Source organism: Phoca vitulina, unplaced genomic scaffold, assembly GCF_004348235.1.
Source record: "Phoca vitulina isolate PV1807 unplaced genomic scaffold, GSC_HSeal_1.0 scaffold119, whole genome shotgun sequence".
Taxonomy (NCBI): Eukaryota; Metazoa; Chordata; class Mammalia; order Carnivora; family Phocidae; genus Phoca; species Phoca vitulina.
This window is the reverse complement of record NW_022589822.1, coordinates 741,773-763,056: the sequence shown is the minus strand read 5'-3', so window position 1 is coordinate 763,056 and position 21,284 is coordinate 741,773. Positions and strand designations below refer to the sequence as shown.

The 21,284-nt window shown below is 40.0% G+C and overlaps 1 protein-coding gene across 1 annotated transcript; it reads left to right on the top strand.

The window, feature by feature from the left end:
- Nucleotides 1-36: 36 nt before the first annotated feature.
- Nucleotides 37-20,845, top strand: FUNDC2 (FUN14 domain containing 2). Its single transcript, XM_032398742.1, has 5 exons — nucleotides 37-192; nucleotides 4,193-4,331; nucleotides 10,090-10,165; nucleotides 12,950-13,081; nucleotides 15,625-20,845. Exons 1-5 carry the CDS (start codon nucleotides 60-62, stop codon nucleotides 15,700-15,702), a joined length of 558 nt encoding a protein of 185 aa, XP_032254633.1. The 5' UTR covers nucleotides 37-59; the 3' UTR covers nucleotides 15,703-20,845.
- The last annotated feature ends 439 nt before the right edge of the window (nucleotides 20,846-21,284 follow it).

Here is a 21,284-nt window from a genome sequence, read left to right as displayed (position 1 = left end):
CGGGGGTGGGAAGGGACAGCTAGGCGCTCGGCCCGCCCTCTTCCGCTGCCGCCGTGGGAATGGAAACATCTGCCCCACGTGCCGGAAGCCAGCTTGCGGCGATGACGGCGCGCCACCCCGCGTCCTACCGCGCCCAAACCCTGCGGTTGTCATCGCGAGACAAACTCGCCGAAATGGCCGCATCCAGTAAAGGTAAGGACGGGCGCGCGCAGCGCCGGCGCCACGCGGAGCCGCCTGTCTCAGCTCCGGAAGGGGAAGGGCTCCGCGCCTGCGGGTCCCGGCAGAGTTCCCCCGGGAGTTCTGGCAGTGCGCGGGCGGGGAGGGCGTGCCAGTCTGGCCCCTGACCCAGCCGCTTCCCAGGGTCCGGCCAAGGTCAGGCGCCGGGCTGGGACTGAACTGCCCCGGGGTGTTGTCTCTGGTTGGGCTCAGTCGGCCTTCCGGCGCCGCCCCGAACAGCCTCAACCCGGAGACATTCTGTCCTGGTTCTCGGAAGCGCTCTGGCACTTTCAGACTAAGGCGACTTCTTTTGACCCTTTGCACGTTCATCTCAAACACCTGGCAAGCCTCTTCTGTGTGCAAAGGAGCCTTCTCTTGTGCTGTTGATGGTTTTGAAAGAGTAGTACACACATGGGATTGTACTTTGAAATAGTTTTTATATTCAGTCCGCGTAGTCAAAGAAGATGCCCTATAATAAAATACACAGAGGAGCATGACTTTAAATCATGCTTCTTTCCCTACTAATTACCTTGCTTCAGGTTATATTCAATTCAGGATTGGTTCACAAGATCCCATTGCTAAACACAGCCATCATCGAAAACTCAATTATATAAACCTAAAATTACTTAAATTATGTTAAAAACAAAGGCAGTGAAGATATTCAGAATTCATCACTTCTTAATTGTCTGCTATGGTATGCTGTTATCTATGCTCTTGACGTTATTTACATCTGTGCTGTCCGTGTGATGGAAATAACAGTGTGGTATGCTACTGTGCATCTTTTTCCAACCCTGCGTTCAGTGATGTCACGGTTCCATGCTGTCACACTCGCAGGGAGTGAATACATCGTGGAAATTGATGTACACTAGAGATCACCCCCAGCCGGTTGTTAATCATTGACCAGCACCCCACCGAGTTTAAGTGACTAAGGGGTTGGAATGCACAATGTAATTATTTTCTTGCAGAGTACACTGTCTTCATTCACTTAAAATATATAGGTTGATTAAATATTTGCTTCTAGGAAATGGTTGTGAGAAATTTTTAGGTTGGCATCATGAATTTCAATCTTTGTCATGGTGATGAACACATAACACTGTGATAATTGATTTCCTGGACCCATAAACAAGGCTAAATGACTTTTGTCTACATACTGGTTAACAGTGTTTGTTGAATAACTGAATGAAGTTGGATGAACTAAACGTCTCTGATTTGATCCCCCTTTTGACTGGAGCCTCCAATTGAGCTGAGGGGCTTGGTAAAATTACATTAGAACAAAACTCAGGGGCGCCTGGATGGCGCTGTGGGTTAAGCGTCAAACTCCTGATTTCAGCTCAGGTCAGTGATCTCAGGGTCGTGAAATCGAGCCCTGAAATCCGAGCCCTGAAATCCAGCCGGCAGAGCGTCCATCCCTGTGCTCAGCGGGGAGTCTGCCAGAGATTCTTTCCTGCTCCCTCTTCCTCTGCCCCTCGCCCGCCCCTCTCTAAAATAAATAAATCTTAAAAAAAAAAAACACAAACCTCAAAACTCATTCTTGGTGGGGTTTTTTTTTCTTTCCGTTCTTGTTTTCAGTGATATTCTTTAACCCAGGGAGAGAACTTTTTCTTCAACACAGCAGTAATGTTTTAGTGTTCTTTTGTACTGGTGTCTAATGTTGTTACATTAGAAAAATAATTTTCATGTAGCTGCTTGTGAACCCATAGGATACCTACTTCCTCAAACATCCATATTTTGGTTCTGCTAAATTAGGATCTATGATCCATGTTGAATTATATTTTGTGTATGATATAAGGTAGGGATTGCATTTTTTTTAGTACAGATACCTAGTAGTTCTAACACAATTTGTTGAAAACACTCTTTCCCTATTAAATTGCCTTGGTGCCATGTTATTGAAAGTCGAATGACTATGTGTACATCTACTTGTGGACTCTGTATTCTCTTCCATTCATATATGTATGTCAGTTCTACACTGTCAAATATGGTTGCTTTACAAGTCAACGTTAGGTAGCTGTATTCCTCTGTAGCTTTGTAAGAAGTCTTGAAATTCCTTGAACTTTGTTCTTTGTTGTTGTTGTTGTTGTTAAAGATTTATTTATTTGAGAGAGAGAAAGCGCGGTCCAGCGAGCAGGTGGGAAGGGGGGAAAGGAGTACATGGGGAGGGGCAGATGGGGAAAGAATCCCAAGCCGACTCCTTGATAAGCATGGACTCCCACACGGGGCTCAATCTCACAACCCTGAGACCATGCATGACCTGTGCTGAAACCAAGAATCTGAGGCTTAACAGACTGGGCCACCCAGGCACCCCAAACTTTGTTCTTTTTCTCCAAAACTGTTTTGACCACTTATGGCACATTGTATTTTCCTAAATGATTGCAACAGTATCTTTCATTCCACCTGCTCTTTTCTCAGTGTGACTTTGACACTGCTCCCACTCGGTGATGGGATCTATATATTCCCTCTTGAATCTTTGTGGGAGTTTGTGACTGATTCTACAGAATGCGGTGGAAGTAACACTGCATGGCTTCTGGGGCTAGGTCTTAAATAGTTAACACCTTCTGCTTAGTCCTCCAGCTGCCTCCCTGATCTCTCACTGCCTCCCTTGGGATGCACCCTTGTGCCTAGGCACCATGCTGTAAGGCAGTCCAAATTAACCCACATAGAGAGGCAGCCTGTATATGTGAATGTAGGAGATGATTGCAGACCTTCTGCCTGTAAGTCTTCCAGCTGAATCCTCAGACATCATGGAGTAGGAATGGACTGTAATGCCATATTCTGTCTGAATCCTGACCCACAGTAAGAGCATAATAAATTATTGTTTAGCTCCATGACATTTTGGGGTAATTTGCCATAGTAACTGGAACACTACTCTAGGTAGTCCTTTGCATCTCCATATAAATTTTAGAACCAGCTTGTCAATTTCTAAATAAAAATGTACTTTTTGACTGGAATGGCATTGAGTCTGTAGATGGATATGGAGAGAATGAACATCTTAAAAATACTGCCTTGCAAAACAAAGTATGTATCTCCATTAATTTCAGTCATCTTCACTTTCTCTCTTCAGTGTTTTGTTCTTTACAGTGTAGAGGTCTTGTGCATTATTCATTAAATTTATCCCTACATTATCTTCCCACAGAGAAAGGGATTAGACATTTTGTTAACTCTTTTTCCTTTCTTGGGCAAATCACTTAACCTCTGAGCCACCATTTCTTAATTATAAAGTGGGATTAATAAATAGTACCTTGTTTTGTACCTACTATGTTCTGTGGATTTAATTAAGTATACATGTTTATTGTTTAGCACATTGCCTGGTAAATAGTAACAGCTCAATTGAACATTACCTTTTATCTTTATTATCAGTGGAGATCCATATAGTGGTAAGAATTTGTGAATTTGTGAGCTAAATAGTATTGACATATTCTTTTTTTTTTTTTTTTTAAAGATTTTATTTATTTATTTGACAGAGAGAGTGAGAGAGCACAAGCAGGGGGAACAGTAGAGGGAGAGGGAGAAGCAGGCTCCTCGCTGAGCCAGGAGCCCGATGTGGGGCTCGATCCCAGGACCCTGGGATCATGACCTGAGCTGAAGGCAGACGCTTAACCATCTGAGCCACCCAGGCGCCCAGTATTGACATTCTTGAAAAGGAGAGGCAAATGAAGAAAATCCATTTCATTTAGGATACATTATTATTACTATCAGATTTTGTACATCCATTGATTGTTTTTAAATTTGAGAGGAAAAACTAGAGTACTAATTCTAAATTGTCTAGTTATTTTTTTCTTTAAGACAGATATTATTTGTTGATTTTAGTCTGATTTTCAAGTCGCTAGCCACAATTTCAGAGTTAATTTGCCATTTAAAATAGAATATTTGCAGGTTCTTAGTACAATACCCATTTCCTTAAAAATCTCTTAATCTAGTTAAGAACTGTGATTTATTGTAAAAGTAAATATTTTCTTATTCAGTATCTTAATTCTTGTAGGAAACTTTGAGTCACTGGACCTTGTAGAATTTGCTAAAAGGCAGCCATGGTGGCGCAAGCTGTTTGGGCAGGAATCTGGGCCCTCAGCTGAAAAATACAATGTGGCAACCCAGCTGTTAATTGGAGGTGTCACTGGATGGTAAGTGATGAAAAAGATGTCCAGTGTCTTTTTTTGCATGATTTAGTATTGCAGTTACAGGAACAATCTCCTTAACTAATGAAAACACATTGACTTTTGTGAAATTGATCACTTAATATGTAGCATTCATCTAAACATAGTATTTATTATATGCCGGGCACTATTTTGAGTATTTATGTATTTCATTTCCTTCTCACAACAACTCTGAAATTGGTACTGGATTGAATTGGTACTGGATTGACTGTTCTCATTTTTCTTCCAGTTTTATCGAGAAATAAATACACATCACTGTATGTTTAAGGTATACACCATGATGATTTGATTTACATATATTGTAAAATGATTACCACAGTAGGTTTAGTGAACATTCATCATCTCATACATATATAATAAAAAGAGAAGAAAAAATTGTCTTCTTGTGATTAGAACTCTCAGAATCTACTCTCCTAACCATTTTCTTATATACCATACGGCAGTGGTTGCTATATTCATCACATTGTACATTACCTCCCTGATACTTACTTCTAAGTGGAAGTTTGTACCTTTTGACCACCTTCATCTAATTCCCCCTCCCCCAACCCGTTGCCTCTGGGAACCACAAATTTGATCACTTTTTCTATGAGTTTTGTGTTTGTTTTAGATTGCATATATAACTGAGATCATACAGCATTTGTCTTTCTTTGTCTGACTTCTCAGCATAAGTTCTTCAGGTCAATCCACGTTGTCACAAACGGTAGAATTTCGTTTTTTATGGTTGAATAATATTCCATGGTGTGTGTGTATATATCACATGTTTATCCATTCACCCACTGATGTACGCTTAGGTTGTTTCCATGACTTGGCTATTGTAAATAGTGCTGCAATGAATGTGGGGGTGCAGATATCTTTTTGAGTTAGTGTTTTTATTTCCTTTAGATATATTCCCCGAAGTGGAATTGCTGGATCCTCTATGATAGTTCTATTTTTAATTTTTTTTTAAGATTTTCTTTATTTGACAGAGAGAGAGAGCCAGAGAGCACAAGCGGGGGAATGGCAGAGGGAGAGGGAGAAGCAGGCTCCCCACTGAGCAGGGAGCCCTATGTAGGGTTCTATCCCAGGACCCCGTGATCACGACCTGAGCCAAAGGCAGATGCTTAACCAACTGAGCCACCCAGGCGCCCTGTTTTTAATTTTTTGAGACACCTCCATATGGTTTTTCACAATGGCTGTACCAATTTACAGTTCCACTAAGAGTATATAAGAGTTCACTTTTCTCCACACCAAGAAGTAGAGAACACAAAAATACACAAATATTTTAGTATTTATATAGATATCTCATTTTCTTCTCACAACCACTCTGAAATTGGTACTGTAATTATGCTTATTTTATAGGAACTCAGGCTCAAAAGGCCCAGGATCACATGGATAGAAAGTTGTATAATTAGGAGGTAGCCAATAACTTCCTCAATTGTGACACAGCTTATGGCGTCATTTGTAATAAATTCAGAAAGTTTAATAGCAGATTTAGTGAGGAATATATAATGTATCAATCTTATCTCTACTTTTTACATTTAAAAATGTTATTGTACAAGATAATATAAATACAGAACAGTACATATGTGTACATTTTAATGAATATATATAGAGCAGACACCTATGTAACAACCACACAGGTTAAAAAAATGATTAGCACCCCAAAAACTCTAGAGATAAATGCTGTACTGATTATTATGCAGTTATTTCTTTGCTTTTCTTTGTAGTTTTAACACCAATTCTATCAGTAAATAATATACTATAGTTTACCTGCTTTTGAACTTTAAATAAATGCAATTATGTGTATTCTTTTGAGTCTTACCTTTTTTGCTCAATTTGTTTTGTATGTAGTTTTAGTTTCTTTGTTTTCGTTTATATATGGAATTTCATTGCATGAATATACCACAGTATTTTTACCCAGGTGATGACTGACATTTGAGTTGATTCCATTTTTGGCTAATTTAAACAATGCTGATATGAACACTGTATAAATTTCCTGGTGTGTATATACGCACATTTTTACCTAGGAGTTGAAATGCTAGGTCATGGGACATAAGTATCTTCGGCTTTGCTGGGTAATGTCAAACTGCTTTCCAAAAGCGGTTGTAACAGTTTACCCTCCCAACAACAAGGATTGAGTGTTCCTGATGCTCTGCATTCTTGTAAGCACTTAATATTGCCAGACTTAAATTTTTGCTTGTCTGATAGTTGTATCTCACATGGTTTTCATTTACATTTTCCTGAGTAGTGGTGATACTGAATAACTTTTACCATGTTTCTTGACCATTTTCGATCTCTTCTTTGATAAAGTCTCATTTTTAATCTTATATAATTTTTCTGTTGTCATTCTTTTTCTTACTGAGTTATAAGAGTTCTTTATATATTCTGAATAGGAGTCCTTTGTTGGTTGTACGTTTTACGGATATTTTCACTCATTCTACATTCTGTGATTGTCTTCATTTGCCTTTTGGTATCTTTTGATGAACTGATCTTATTTTTAATGTAGTCAATTTTATGGATCTTTACCTTTAGGTTAGTAATTTTTGTGGCCTGTTTAAGTAATCTTTGCCTACCCCATATGCTAGAACTTTATTACTTTACCTTTCACATTTACATTTATAAATCCACCTGGAATTGTTTTTTGTGTTTAGTTTGTAGTAGATTCCTTTCTTTTTTTTTCATGTGGAATACCCAGTTGCCCCAACTCAGTTTTTTTTTTTTTTTTAAGATTTTATTTATTTATTTGACAGAGAGAGAGAGTTAGCGAGAGCAGGAACACAAGCAGGGGGAAGTGGGAGAGGGAGAAGCAGGCTTCCCGCCGAGCAGGGAGCCCGATGCGGGGCTCAATCCCAGACCCCGGGACCATGACCTGAGCTGAAGGCAGATGCTTAACAACTGAGCCACCCAGGTGCCCCACCAACTCAGTTTATTGCAAAAGTTATCCTTTCCCCACTTCTCTGCCACACTCCCTCTGTTATATGTCAGCATCTGTGTGTGTGTGTGTAACTGCCAATTTGTTTTTCAGGAATTTCTTGGCTATTCTTTATTATTTTTTAACAGTTTAATAAATAAATCGGCATTATCATAAGTTACACTTGTTTAAAGTATACAATTTGAGGGACGCCTGGGTGGCTCAGTCGGTTAAGCGTCTGCCTTCGGCTCAGGTCATGATCTCAGGTCCTGGGATTGAGCCCTGCATCCAGCTCCCTGCTCAGCGAGGAGTCTGCTTCTCCCTCTCCCTCTGCCCCTCCCCCTGCTTGTGCTCTTGCTCTCTATCAAATAAATAAATAAAATCTTAAAAAATAAAGTATACAATTTGATAAATTTTGACATATACACACCCATAAATCATTACCACGGTCAGGGTAATGAACACATCCATCACTCTAAAAGTTTCTTTGTACCTCTTCATTATCCCTTTCATGCCCCCACCAACCACTGATCTGCATTTCTATCACTGTAGATTACTTTGCATCTTCTAGAATTATATATAAATGGAATTATACAGTATGTGTTCTTTTTTGTCTAGCTGGTTTCTTCTGGTTAGCATACTAATTTTGAGGTTCGTCTGGCTGGTTTTTTTTAAATCAGTAGTTCATTCCTTTTCCTTGATGAGTAGTAGTCCACTGTGTGGATGAACCATTTTGTTTATCCATTTACCTTGATGGATATTGGTTTGTTTCCACTTTGGGGCTAAAACTGCTGTGAACATTTGTGTACAAGTCTGTATAAACATATGCTTTTATTTCTTTTGGGTAAATACTTAGGAATAGTATGGCTGGGGATTATAGGTGGAATGCTTTAACTTCTTAAGAACCTGACATACACTTTTCTAAAATGCGTGTACTATCTTGTACCTCTGCCAGCAATGTATGAGGGTTCCAGTTTTTCCACATCTTCACTAATGCTTGGGCATCATGCCTTTTTGATTACAACCATCCTGGTGGGTGTAAAGTGGTATCTCATTGTGGTTTTAATTTGTATTTCCCTAATGATTAATGATATTAGCATCTTTTCATGGGCTTATTTTTGCCATCCATCTATCTTTGATGAGGTATCTGTTCAAATCCTTTCTCCATATTTTTATTGGGATGTTGGTTTTCTCATTACAGAGTTATGAGTGTTCTTTATATATTCCAGATACAAGTTTTATATCAGATATGTGATTTGCAAATATATTCTTCTCTATAGCTTTTTATTCTCTTAACAGTAAAGAACAGAAGTTCTGAACCTTGAAATGTAATTTATCAACTCTTTTTTTAGTAGCTCTAGCTTTTGGTATCCTTATCTAGGATCACTAAGATTTTCTTCTAGACAATATATAGGTTTAGATTTTTCATTAGGTCCATGATTCATTTTGATTTACTTTTTCTATATGTTGCAAGATAGGAATCCAAGTTCTTTATTTGCATATGATACCTAATTGTGCCCACGTTTTGATGAATAGACTATAATTCTCTACACTGAATTGCTTTTGCACATGTTGACAATCAGTTGACTATATGTCTGTTTCTGAACTCTTTTTTTTAAGATTTTATTTTTAAGTAACCTCTATCTGCAGTGTGGGGCTCGAACTCATGACCCTGAGATCAGGAGTCACATGCTCTTCCCACTGAGCCACCCAGGTGCCCCTGTTTCTGAACTCTTTGTTTTCTTTTTTAAGTATTTTTAGTTTTAGTTTTTAAGTAGGCTCCATGCCCAGCGTGGAGCCCAGTGTGGGGCTTAAACCCACGACCCTGAGATCAAGACCTAAGCTGAGATCAAGAGTCAGATGCTCAACCAACTGAGACACCCAGGTGCCCCTGAACTCTTTGTTAAGAGGATTTGTCAATCTTTGTGCTAGTGTCACACTATTTTGATCACTGTAACTTTATAATAAGTCATGAAATAGGTAAATCTTACAACTTTGTTCTTTTTCAAAGTTGATTTGACTGTTCCGGGTACACAGCACTTTCATACGAATTTTAGAATAAGCTTGCTGCCAATTTCTACAAAAAACCTGATGAGATTGTTGACTGGGATTGCATTGATCCATAAACCATGTTTAGGTTTCTTTTAATTTCTCTCAGCAATGCTTTGTAGGTCTTGCACATCTTATTTTTGATGCTATTGTAAATGGTATTTTTAAATTTCAATTTCTAATTGTTCATTGCTTATATATAGAAACACAATTGAGTTTTTGTATATTGCTCTTTTATACTGCAGTCTTGCCAGAGTCACTTACTAGTTTGCAGAGTTTGGGGGTCCCCTCATGTTTTTTAATTTCCTGGGAGGATATTTGCCTTTATGCTTTCCCCCTGGAATCCCTTCTCCACAATGTAGCCAGAGTCATCTTTTAAAGTGCAACCCAGGGGTGCCAGGGTGGCTCAGTTGATGAAGTGTCTGCCGTCAGCTCAGGTCATGATCCCAGAGTCCCTGGATCCCTGCTTGGCGGAGAGTCTGCTTTTCCATCTGCCCCTCCCTCTGATTGTGCTCTCTCTCAAATAAATAAATTTTAAAAATCTTAAAAAAAAAATTAAAGTGCAACTTGAAAGTTTTAAGGGATTTGCTCAAGACCACAAAATTAGTTAAGTGGTAGAGCCAAGATTTGAATCAGGGTCTTTCTGAGCCTCTGCTCTCTGCTTATATCATGTAAGAGTGGGAAGGAGGATCCCAAGGTAAGTAGGATCTGAACGTTGTTAGAAGTACATGTTTGTGTGCATTTGACAGCCTGTCAACTTGTCTGTTGTTGGTTTGGTTTTTGTAGGTGCACGGGTTTCATATTCCAAAAGGTTGGAAAGTTGGCTGCAACAGCTGTGGGAGGTGGATTTTTTCTCCTTCAGGTCTGTATGTGAAATATTCCTAGATGTTTGGAAATCCCCCTTGCCCATTAAGAATGTGGTATGAGGAGCTGTAATATAGTCTTGGCTATATTACACTAGAATAGCCTTTGCACTTATTTTCAGTGTACTATTTGAAATGCTAGTGACCATTTGAATCAAATTTCATCAGTTAGTAGTCACATTTTGTTTCATAATCTATAACATGGGGACATAGTACATATTCCTTATCATAGCTCCTTTGGGTTTTTGAGACCAGTTGAAATGTTAAACAAATGTGATTTCAAAAATATGAAGTGTTATGCAAATGCCCTGTGATAGGATTTATTTTACATAGGGGACATTGATCCCAGAGCAGTCAGTGAGAAATGAGGGCTAATGACAGTCCAATCTGATGTCCTCTCTTGTCTGTTTGGCCCAGAGTTTATTTCAGACTACTAGGTATTGGTTCTCTGAGGCTGCATTGTAGCATTGCTTTGCAGACTTGACTCCATGTTGGAATTACCTAAGGAGTTTAAAAAACACTAATGCTTGGGGCCTGCCTTGTACCCCCCCCCCACCTAATTTCATAGGTGGAAGGTGTGCTTGCACATCTAAGTATTTTTTTAAAGATTTTATTTATTTATTTGACAGAGAGAGAACCCAAGCAGGGGGAGCAGCAGAGGGAGAGGGAGAGGCAGGCTTTCCACCAAGCAGAGAGCCCGATGCGGGGCTCGATCCCAGGACTCTGGGATCATGACCTGAGCCGAAGGCAGACGCTTCACTGACTGAGCCACCCAGGCACCCTCACATCTAAGTATTTTTAAACTCCTGAGATGATTCTGATGTGGAGCAGAGTTTGAAAACCAATGCTCTGTAGGAATTGTGCCACGGTCTCCGAATTCATAGCCCTTTGTCTCCTACAGTTGACAGTCCTCATTTTAGCGGGGTAAGTGCTATCTTCGAACCGCAGGTGGAGTGATTTTCCCAGATGGCTCAGGTGAAAGTTAAATGTGTAGGAGGAGGAGGCTGGTGACTGGCAGGCCGGGGTGGTGGCCAGGGCTGGGGCGAGTTGGGTATAGTATTGCCACACAACAAATTCCCTCAAAACCTAATCTCGAAAGAACCATCATTTTATTATCTCTTACAGTTTCTGTGGGTCAGGAATTTGGAGAGGGTAAGGTGGGTGCCTATGGCTACAGGTCTAATGTAGTTACAGGCAGGAGGTGACTGGAGCTAGATAAGCAGAGTGGGCTGGGGCAGGTCTGGGCCCCTCTCTGTCTCTCTGGCAGGTCAGACTCCCTGCAAGGCGGAGGCCCTCCTCACACCTTTCCCTGTCCTTCTGGGTTGCAGTAATTTTTCCTTCCTCTCACCCCTTCAGGCCGAAGTGCAGTGACAGCACTGTTTCTGGTAGACCCACAGTCTTCTATCCCTGTGGTTTCCCCTACACCCTGCTCCAGACTTGACTTTGTAAATATATTAATGTTCCTTTGAAATATCTTTTTTATTTCACCTTAAACTTTTTTCACTTGAAGTATAATTGACATACAATATTAATTTCAGGAGTACAACATAGTGATTCAATATTTATATACATTACAAAATATCTTTTTTTAAAAGATGTTATTTATTTATTTGGCAGAGAGAGACACAGCGAGAGAGGGAACACAAGCAGGGGGAGTGGGAGAGGGAGAAGCAGGCTTCCCGCTGAGCAGGGAGCCCGATGCGGGGCTCAATCCCAGGACCCTGGGACCATGACCCGAGCCGAAGGCAGACGCTTAACGACTGAGCCACCCAGGCGCCCCTGACTCTGTCTCTGTTAGATACAGGAGTTCTTGTTCGTTTTTTGGTTGGATTCTTTGAGATTATGTAGACAGACATGTCTATGAATAGCAACAGTTTGGCTCCTTCCTTTCTGATCTGGAGAACAATTTCACTTTTTATGAGTAGTAATATTTTGTGTATTACCTATATTGCAAATATTTTCTCCATCCTGGTTTGGGTGACTGATGAGTTGATGGTGCCATTAAGTAAAATAGGAACTAGAGGAAGAGCAACAATGCAGGAGGAGACTGTAGAGAGAAGAGTTTTAGTTATAGATATTTTGAGAAATTCAGATAGGTATGACTTACCAAAACTTGGGTGGAGAGAAGTGATATTGATGAAGATTGATTAATGGGCTGTAATGAGTCTCTTTACTTCCTTAGATAACAATCCATCAGAAAACAACATACTTAAATAAGTTTTATCCTATTCACATATTCTCAGTGAAATTGTTTTCACTGAGTTTTAGTGTTTGTGCCTGCTATCTTCATGAAGGGAAGTGGGCATATTCTATACATATATTTGGATGTATTTCTCTCAGTACCCCTTATATGAAGTTGCTCCTGAGAAATCTCTGTGGGGCCATGTATTAGAAGATTTCTTTCTGAGCTGTAAGGTCTGTAAGGTTTCTTCACCTTACATCTTGACTTTCAATTCTGATTTTCTTCTTACCGTGTTATATTTTTAAGCTAACTTAAAACTTTCTAGAGAGGGATAAGAGTATAAATAAGAGTACAAGAATTGCCAGCAGTCATTGAAGGCCAGTCTATCAATCTGGCATCAGGCATAGGGCCTTGCATGTTGGGTGGATACTGAGTAGATGTGGAGTGAATGTCATTGTCATGCAATGAACTGGATGGCAAATGTCTCAAGAAATGGAAAGTCAGAAGGGTTTTTGATAATGTACTTCAGTGATTTAATTATAATGAACAGAAATAACAAGCCTGTGTTTCTTATTTTTTGCTGTCATTATTGAAACTATAGCTTGCACACCATACTGGGTACATCAAGGTTGACTGGCAGCGAGTAGAGAAGGACATGAAGAAAGCCAAGGAACAGCTGAAGATCCGTAAGAGCAACCAGATAACTACAGAGGTCAAAAGCAAAGCAGAGGAGGTGAGACTTGTTTTGTTCACTGGCAGTGTGAAAAGAGTGCAGACAGTGGGGTAGACACACCAATACGTCAGCCTTAGATGGAATATCTTTACTTTAGAGGCATTTGTTCAAAGCTGGGTGATTGAAGTGTTGGTGACTTTTATCAGTGAGTGAGAATGCAAAATGATACATTACGTATGTGGATTGGTCATGCCTTGAGTTCGTTCTTGCAGCAAGTGGGATGTAGATGGTTTTAAATCATACTTTGTCTCCATGCACGCACTTCTCTGAAATGTCCATACTTTACATGTACATATAACTAGCAGGAACGTCTAGCTCAGAGATTGGCAACCTTTTTTTTTTTTGTAAAGGGCCAGATGAAATGTTTCCAGCTTTGTAGGCCATGTGGTCTCTGTCACAACTACTGAACCCCACCATGTAGCATGAAAATAGGCATAGATGGTATGTAGACAAGTAGGTGTGGCTGTGTTGCAACAAAACTTTATATAAAAATAGGCAGCTGGCTGGACTTGGTTTACAGGCTATATAGTTTGCTAACCCCTGCTCTAACACATAAAACCAGGTTAGGTTATATTGGCTGGCACTTGGGAGGACAGGAGAAGTCCTTCCTTTTTAAAAGAATTTTGCTACTTTATTACCTTTGGAAATATGTTAAATGTGCCAAAGAAATAAGTGCACTGAAGTGGAGAGAAATTAACTAGGATCAAGGAGGCCTTGATCAGTGGTGTTCTGGATTCACAGAGAGAAGGAATGGATAAGTGCAGAAGAGGGATTTAGATGTAAATTGAAACAGGCCTTATCCTTGAAATATTGCCAAATGATGGCGACAAAATAAAACAGGTTAAACCCATAAGGACCAAGAGAATAGGAGAAAAATACCAGAAGACAAGAAATGTCAGCAAGTTTTTGGAAGTTGAAAAGCAGATAGATAAGTGGTAAATGACTTAGCCGATTAGAAAATACTGAACAGATAAGTCCACCTCACCAGGTACATAATGGCAGTCCCAGTATGATGGTGGGTGGCAGGCCAAAGCTGGTCCTTTGCCCAGACCAGAAGGTGGCATCTGTGGGGGCCCAGGAGTGCAGATAGTCCCTCCCACTTCTATCCCTGCCTCAAGCTCAGGGTTATAAAAGTGACACTTTTTTCATTTTGCCAAAACTTGACTATTCGCATGTTTACAAAAGTAATACATGATTGTTGAAAACTTCTTTAATGACATGGGAAGTATATATAATAAACAGTATAAGGTTAATGTTTTTTATAAAACTAACTGTTGAGTCACAGAGGGAACTTGTTATAAACTAACCAAAAGGTTTGGAATTGGTTCATTCCACAAATTTTTGTATTCCTGTTTGTGGCCTGGCTAGTTCCCTCTTCAGAGCCCATGCTGTTACTTGGGAAGCCAGGGAATGAGGATGATAAATTCAGTGTTTACCAATAAAGTCGTTGGTGACTTCAGTGACAACAGTTTTAGGGGGGTGGTGGAGTTGAAAGCCAAACTGTAGCAAGTTGAGGAATGAGTAGGAAGTAAGAAAGTAAAGATAATGAATGAAAGCAATTATTTCAGGAATTTGTATGATTTTTTTCATTCCCCCTGATGGTAGGTGGCAAAAGACAATACCTCAAGTAGGGAAATGTGGGGTCCAGTCAAGTCAGAGGGCCAGTGAAAGTGACATAGGAAGTCATAGGCATAGTGGGAGTAAGGATGCTAAAGAGTCCCAGAAGGATGGGGTAGTAGAGTGGAGCAGGTCAGGGTATGAGAGGCTTAAATGGTTGGGACATGAAGTCACTGTACTTGAGTTCAAGGATACCAGATATGTTGTCCCAATGAACAGTGTCTAAGGTGATGGTTGTACTTGGGAAAAAGAGGGAGTCTGACCCACTTGCCAAAGTTCTCTCTGAAATGGAAATTGATAGAGCATGGGAGTCAAAGGGTGCTGGGTGCATGTTCTGAGCTGCAGATGAGTGGACAGGAGAAGGTGGAAGTTTTGTGAATTTAAGATATCCTTATTTTAATCATCCTTTGATGTGGTGAGGTGTGAGAATGCAAATATATAGCTTCTACTCAAGAGGAAGCCTCAGAGGGGGATGGTGAGGTAGATGGACAGATCGACTGATGGATGGACAGGATGAATGGATAGAGAAATTTGGAGGAGAGACTTCAGAATGAGCAGCCTTAATTGGAAAGTAGGTGTCAGGGAGAACAAAGGAGTGAAACTGGAAACTGAGAATTGCCTCTATAACTAGTTTATTGAATACAGCTTTAATCTTTCCCCATAAGTTCCCCCGTGAACTCTGTTTTTCCCTGTTCCTTTGGCTTCTCCTCCTCATCCCTCATATGGCCAGTCATCCAATCAAAGTCCCATTTCAAAAACATCTCTTGAATTTTATCATTTCACACTAGCATCCCTGCTACCATCTTGACCCAGAGACCCAGTGGTGAGGGGATTGACATTGTTAAGATCGCATAGGTAATAGATACCTGATTCCTAATAATAATATCCCTGCAAAATAACCGATTTGTGCTATCTTCTGTTCCTAGGTAGTGTCATTTGTGAAGAAGAACGTTCTAGTGACTGGGGGATTTTTCGGAGGCTTTCTGCTTGGCATGGCATCCTAAGGAGGACAACTTCACTTTCATTATTCCTGTTTTTTTCCAAACCAGCAGCCTCTTCACTCCATCATAGGACATCAAGTCTCTCCTGCTTCTCCTCTTCTTCCTCCCTGCTGTGGCATATCTGAATGGCTTCTATAGGCATCCGTCGGTACAAGTCGATACGGCCCTATTGTGAACCTGATGGCAACGGAAGAGACCATAGACATTAGCTCTTCTCCCAGCACACTCCCCACTTGACTAATCTGTAGGTCAGCAAAAGTGTTCCTTTCCCCCTCCCATATAAGATACTTAACAGAGCATGGTACATAAGATGGCTCACCTTGGAGGATGAGTGGATCCTCAAAGGTTGTCCCAAACTTGATTTGGAAAAGAAATCACAAGCATATAGATACCTTATGTGCTGCATGGAAAGGAACTGAATACATTTGCCTTTAAGCATGAAAGACTTGTTATCTTGGTGTCTGCTTTCTTTTTTAGTTGGTTTTAGATTACAGAAAGAGAGCTATTTGTATACCTGCTGTAATTATCCTGACAAAAATGGCAGTAAAGCACTATAATTGAAAAATCTGAATACGGAATGAACTTGTGCTAAAGGTATATATGCTGAGCTAAAGGTATTGTGTTTGGTGGGAGACCAACTAATAGATATATCGTCAGATGGTCAAACTTAGTGAATCATTTAGGGACATTAAGATATTATCCAGGGATGCTTTCCTCATGGCTATTTCCAAAGGGTTTTTTCATGGTAAAATAAGTGATTTTAGGTAGGAAAGGGAAGAAGCTCTTGGATTTTTATTACATAGAAAAGGTTTTAAGTATTATTTACCTCTTGTCAAAACATTAGGGATAGCCATGGCTCCTCTGTGCCAGATCTATTTCTTTATCTAGTTGGTATGAAATACCTCACATTTGAGCCAGAGTTTTAAAGAGGCATTCAGAATTGAGAGCAGTAGCAATAGCATGTGTGAAGTAAATTATTTCCATCATCAAACGTTCTGCTGTCTCACAGTGGCCACAACTCTTAGAATTATTCTTTAAAAGTTTATAGATACACATGCTTAGAATCTTAGCACATTTTGTTGTCATGGCCTGTTACCATGTCTGCAACCTCAGCTAGACTATCCACTTCTGGAGGGTAAGGCTTGTGTCTTCACCATTTCACCCATGGAACTGAGCACTTAATAGGTATTCAGGATTTGTTGAACATATGACTGATGACCTCAAAATAATAAACGTATCCAGAAAAGGGACTGATCCAAAGAATTATTTGAGACTTTATGAGTTCTGAGAATGCGGGAAACTTAGAATTAATTCTTAAACTTGCAGGTGATCTCTGCAAAATGTATGTTTTTAAGGCCTTCTTTTAAAATGTTTGCCTTTTAACTTGGGAAAAAATGGATTGAATTTGGAAATTGTAGCTACCAATGGATGTGTGGAACTTTTTAGATTTCATCTATCTGCATTTTTTCCCTCATTTTAAGGCAACGTAAGTTATTTTGCTTACAATATGTATGAACCATCCCCAAATCATAATGCTATGAGCCTCTGTGTTGCATATTTTTGTGTAAGAACTAAAAAAAATGTTTTCACTTTTTATTATGGAAATTTTCAGACATATCTAAGAGAAAAGTACAGTGACCCTCATATATTTATTACCCACCTGCAATGATCATCAAATCATACCTTGTTTTATCAATTGTTTTGAAACAAATACAAAATGTATCATTTCATTATATTTCAGTATGTGTCTCTAAAAGGTAAGAACTGTTGTTAAAAATCATAAATATAATACTCTACTATCATACCAAAAAATTAATAATAATTCGTTACTATCATCAAATATCCGGCCAGTTTTCAAAATTTCCTGTCTCTTAAGTGGTTTGCATTTGGTTTGATTGAATCAAAATCCATATAAGGTCTACCCACATTGCATTCAAATGGTCTCTTAAGTCTCTTTTAATCTTGTATGTTCTTTTTTTTTTCCTTTATTTTTTTGGCCTGCAATATAGTTATTAAAGACACTGAGTTATTTGTTCCTTAGTTTTCTACATTCTGCTTCTGATGCCTGGGTCCCTGGGTTATGTCATACATGGCAATCAAGGCTGCAGCTCTTTGATGACTTGACCCAAGGGAATGGTTACTGTAAAACCTAAGTGACGTGTCCTGTGCTCCTTTGGGTTGCATGACAGGAAGAGTGGCCATTGGATGCCTCTCTGATGGGATGGGAGTTGCCTGTGATTATTGGCAATGACAACAGACATTAGCAGGTCATTCTAAGCTCTCAGCAGGTTGTAATAGATAATAGACTGAAATAAAATCTCTAGGTTCCTGCTGAAGTTTCTTCCAAGGTGGCTGCTTCTGGGACCCTGAAGTGCATGGTTAAGGTCAGTATTGCAGGTTGGTGTCATGCTGTGCGGTGCTCTGGTGTATATGTCAGATTTCAGCTGAGCTGAAGTAGGCGCAGGCATTTAGGGGAGCTTATAAATTGAGGCCCTTTTGCCAGCAGCTTTGTTGGAGATGGTGAAGGGGGAGGTAAGATTTCTCCCAAAAGAACAGCTAGCTGCCAACCCTTCATGTAAAACCAAGATACCAGGACCAGGCAATTGCACCCATGACTGCAACATTTTCATTTGATTAGCAAGGCCTGTTTAGTGAGGCACATATTTTTCTCTAGTACCCAGAGTCTGATAATGTGCTGGGCTTCTTTTTTAGTGGTGGGGGAGCTGAAGAGACTGCAGTTTTTCCTTGAATGACAGGTATCCAGTGTGTTCAGGGTTTTGGCGCCCCCTGATGGCAGGGGTGTGGTAACACCACACTCGGGCCTTCTCTACTTGTAGCTTGGCCCGAATTGGGAGAAACTCCTATGACGCTGAGTTGTCTGACATAACACATCCACACCTGGTGCCTGGAACACCTGCAAGGCTTTTCTCCCCTTTGCCACCCTGCCCCCAAGCACCCCACTGCGCCCTTTTTGTCCCCTGCCGGGCCACCACGGCCCCTCTCAGTGCCCTTGTGACTTGGACCACCCTTTGATCAATTGTTGCTCCCGTGATGGGACTGGGCAGGATTGGGACATGGGGCCCGACACAGCAGAGCTGTAATGCTTGAGTTCCTTCTCCCCAAAGTTCGCCGTGGTGTCAGTTTAGGGCTACTGCCCTGTCATTCTCAAAAAATAGACTCCAGTGTTGTCAGTCTCCCTAAGGCTCTGTGTACTCATTGCTGAGCAGCCTCATAGTCATTAGTGTCATTGTCTTAACATACAACATTTTCCTCCTGCTTCCCATCTGGACCTCATGTTTGCTGCAACCTCTTACCACTCAGCCTGGAGACATTCATCAAAGAGCAGGGGTCTTGACTCCCCCACCTGCCCTACCATTGGGTAAGAGCCCTCCTTACTGTACCTGGGCAGTTAACTGTCTCATGGATGCTGGCAGAAGACAGGACATGAATAAAGTTGGAGAACAGTATTCTAGAAGGAATGAATCTTATGTAATTCTAGCTAACATACTCTTGGGGTGGGTGCTTAAGGTATCAAAATGCAGTTACTGTATAGTTAACTATTATAAGAATGTTGTCTCCATCCTTCTGTTTGACATTTGTCAGCAAGATGGGCATGACTAATGGGCTCTTACTTGAAACCTCTACTTTTCTATAGTTTTGGAAAATACAATAAATCTGCTTGAAGAAATGGTATAGAGATGGATTTGAAATTTCTGAGTATCATTAATGTTTCATGATCATCTCAGTTTCTTCTCTGAAGGAAACTCACTTAAGGCCAGTTTTGGACCCTGTAAGCAAAATTAGACTGCTGCCCTCTCTGCTGCTTCCACCAACTTACCAGCTTGATTTCTTTGTCATGAAGTCCAGGTATGGGGCCTTCTTGATCGTTTACACAATGTTAGTGTATCTCTTGGAAAATTGGGCAAAAAATATATATCTTATCTTGGACCTGATTTCCCAGAAATCATGTCCTGTGATGTTTGGTTCTTCTTAAGGAATCATGAATTTTAAGAGCACTATTTTTCCTAAAGAAAATTGACAGTGTTGCACTTTTTTCACATTTAAAAAAACCTGTGAAGTCAGCTTATTGACTCACCAAAACTGTCTACCTTTCTGAATTTAAAATCATAAGAAATGCTATTAGGATTATTGAGAGCAATGGAATTCTACAAATTACTGATACCTGGCTCTCATCCTAAAGACTGATTTCACTCATCTGGGGTACCTTTGGGCAGCCTGAGTTTTTGACATGCCTCGTATGTTTCTACTGAGCAGCCAAGGTTGAGAACCACTGAAGCAGATTTGGAACCTGGTGCTAAAAAAGTTATAGTTCTGCTGTTAACAAGTGACTACTTAACAGGCCTTTAAAGCCTTTTATATTAAGTGCCATACAACTTTAGATGCCTTTCAGATACAAAACACAAGTGTACAGTTTATTAAATGTTAGGAGTTGTGGGAAGTGGATGCAGGGAAGGGAGTTGTCACACTAGCATAATGGCAGATCAGGAGCTTTTGTCATCAATGGATGCTGAAGTTTTGGGATGAAAAGTAGTGGGATATGGCCCAACATATCACCCTCTCCACTGAGGTCTTTTAGTCGCTAATTAACCAAGTGATTAAACTTAGCACCACCAGCCCACTTACAGACTTCTTAGTCTCTAAAATAGAGGAGATCATAGTTCTCACCTTCCCAGTTCCTCCCTGGAGACTGAGCTTCAGTGCTGTGGCCCCTAACACATAAAAAACACTGGATGAATGTTGAGCTTTTCTGATGGCTATTTTATTTTTCTATGTGTCATAATAGTTGAGAAGAATCAGATTTAAATTAATGTCTGCCAATAGATGTTAACTTCAACTGAGACAGGACTGAGTTTAAAGACAGGAAGGAACAATTTATTTGAAGCTTTAAAAGTCCTAAGTAAAGTAGTATACCATAGGAAAAAAATTTTAAAACAGCCTGAAACTTGAGTAGTTAATAAAAATAATTTTGTAATAAAGCACAGGAAAACAATGTATTTGGTCATATTGTGATTCCTAATGTAAATCCTAGCACCGCTATTAATTGATAATTTTAAATGTAATTTACATTTGTATATGATGTAAACAGTTGGAAAATGTTTGATTAAATCGTTTCACTATTAACACAAGAGTTCATTTAAATGATTTCATGAGAACGGAGCAGGGTTACCTTGGTTTGTCGACCAAACATCTTTAAGGCAACGTTTCTCCAAGTCTCTCTGGGGAACGTTCACCCTGTGAGGTGCTGTCTGCAAAATGGGTACACTTTGGCAAGTACTGCATACAATAGTCCTTTTCAAAGAAACATGATTTACAGTAGCATATTGAAAGCTTTGAAGTCTTACAGGAGAGAAACCTGTTAACTTATGTCTAACCTAGCATTCCCCAAACTTACCTGACCACAGAAGCCTTTTGTCCCCCCTTTTACAGCAATTCCTAGAAACACTTTAGGGATTGCTGCTTAAAAGAAGAGTTGGTCTCAAATAATAATGGTATTTGAATATCACAGACTATCTTATGTTAGTCCATTCATGGCAATGTAGGCTTTTTCTAGCATGCTGAAAGAG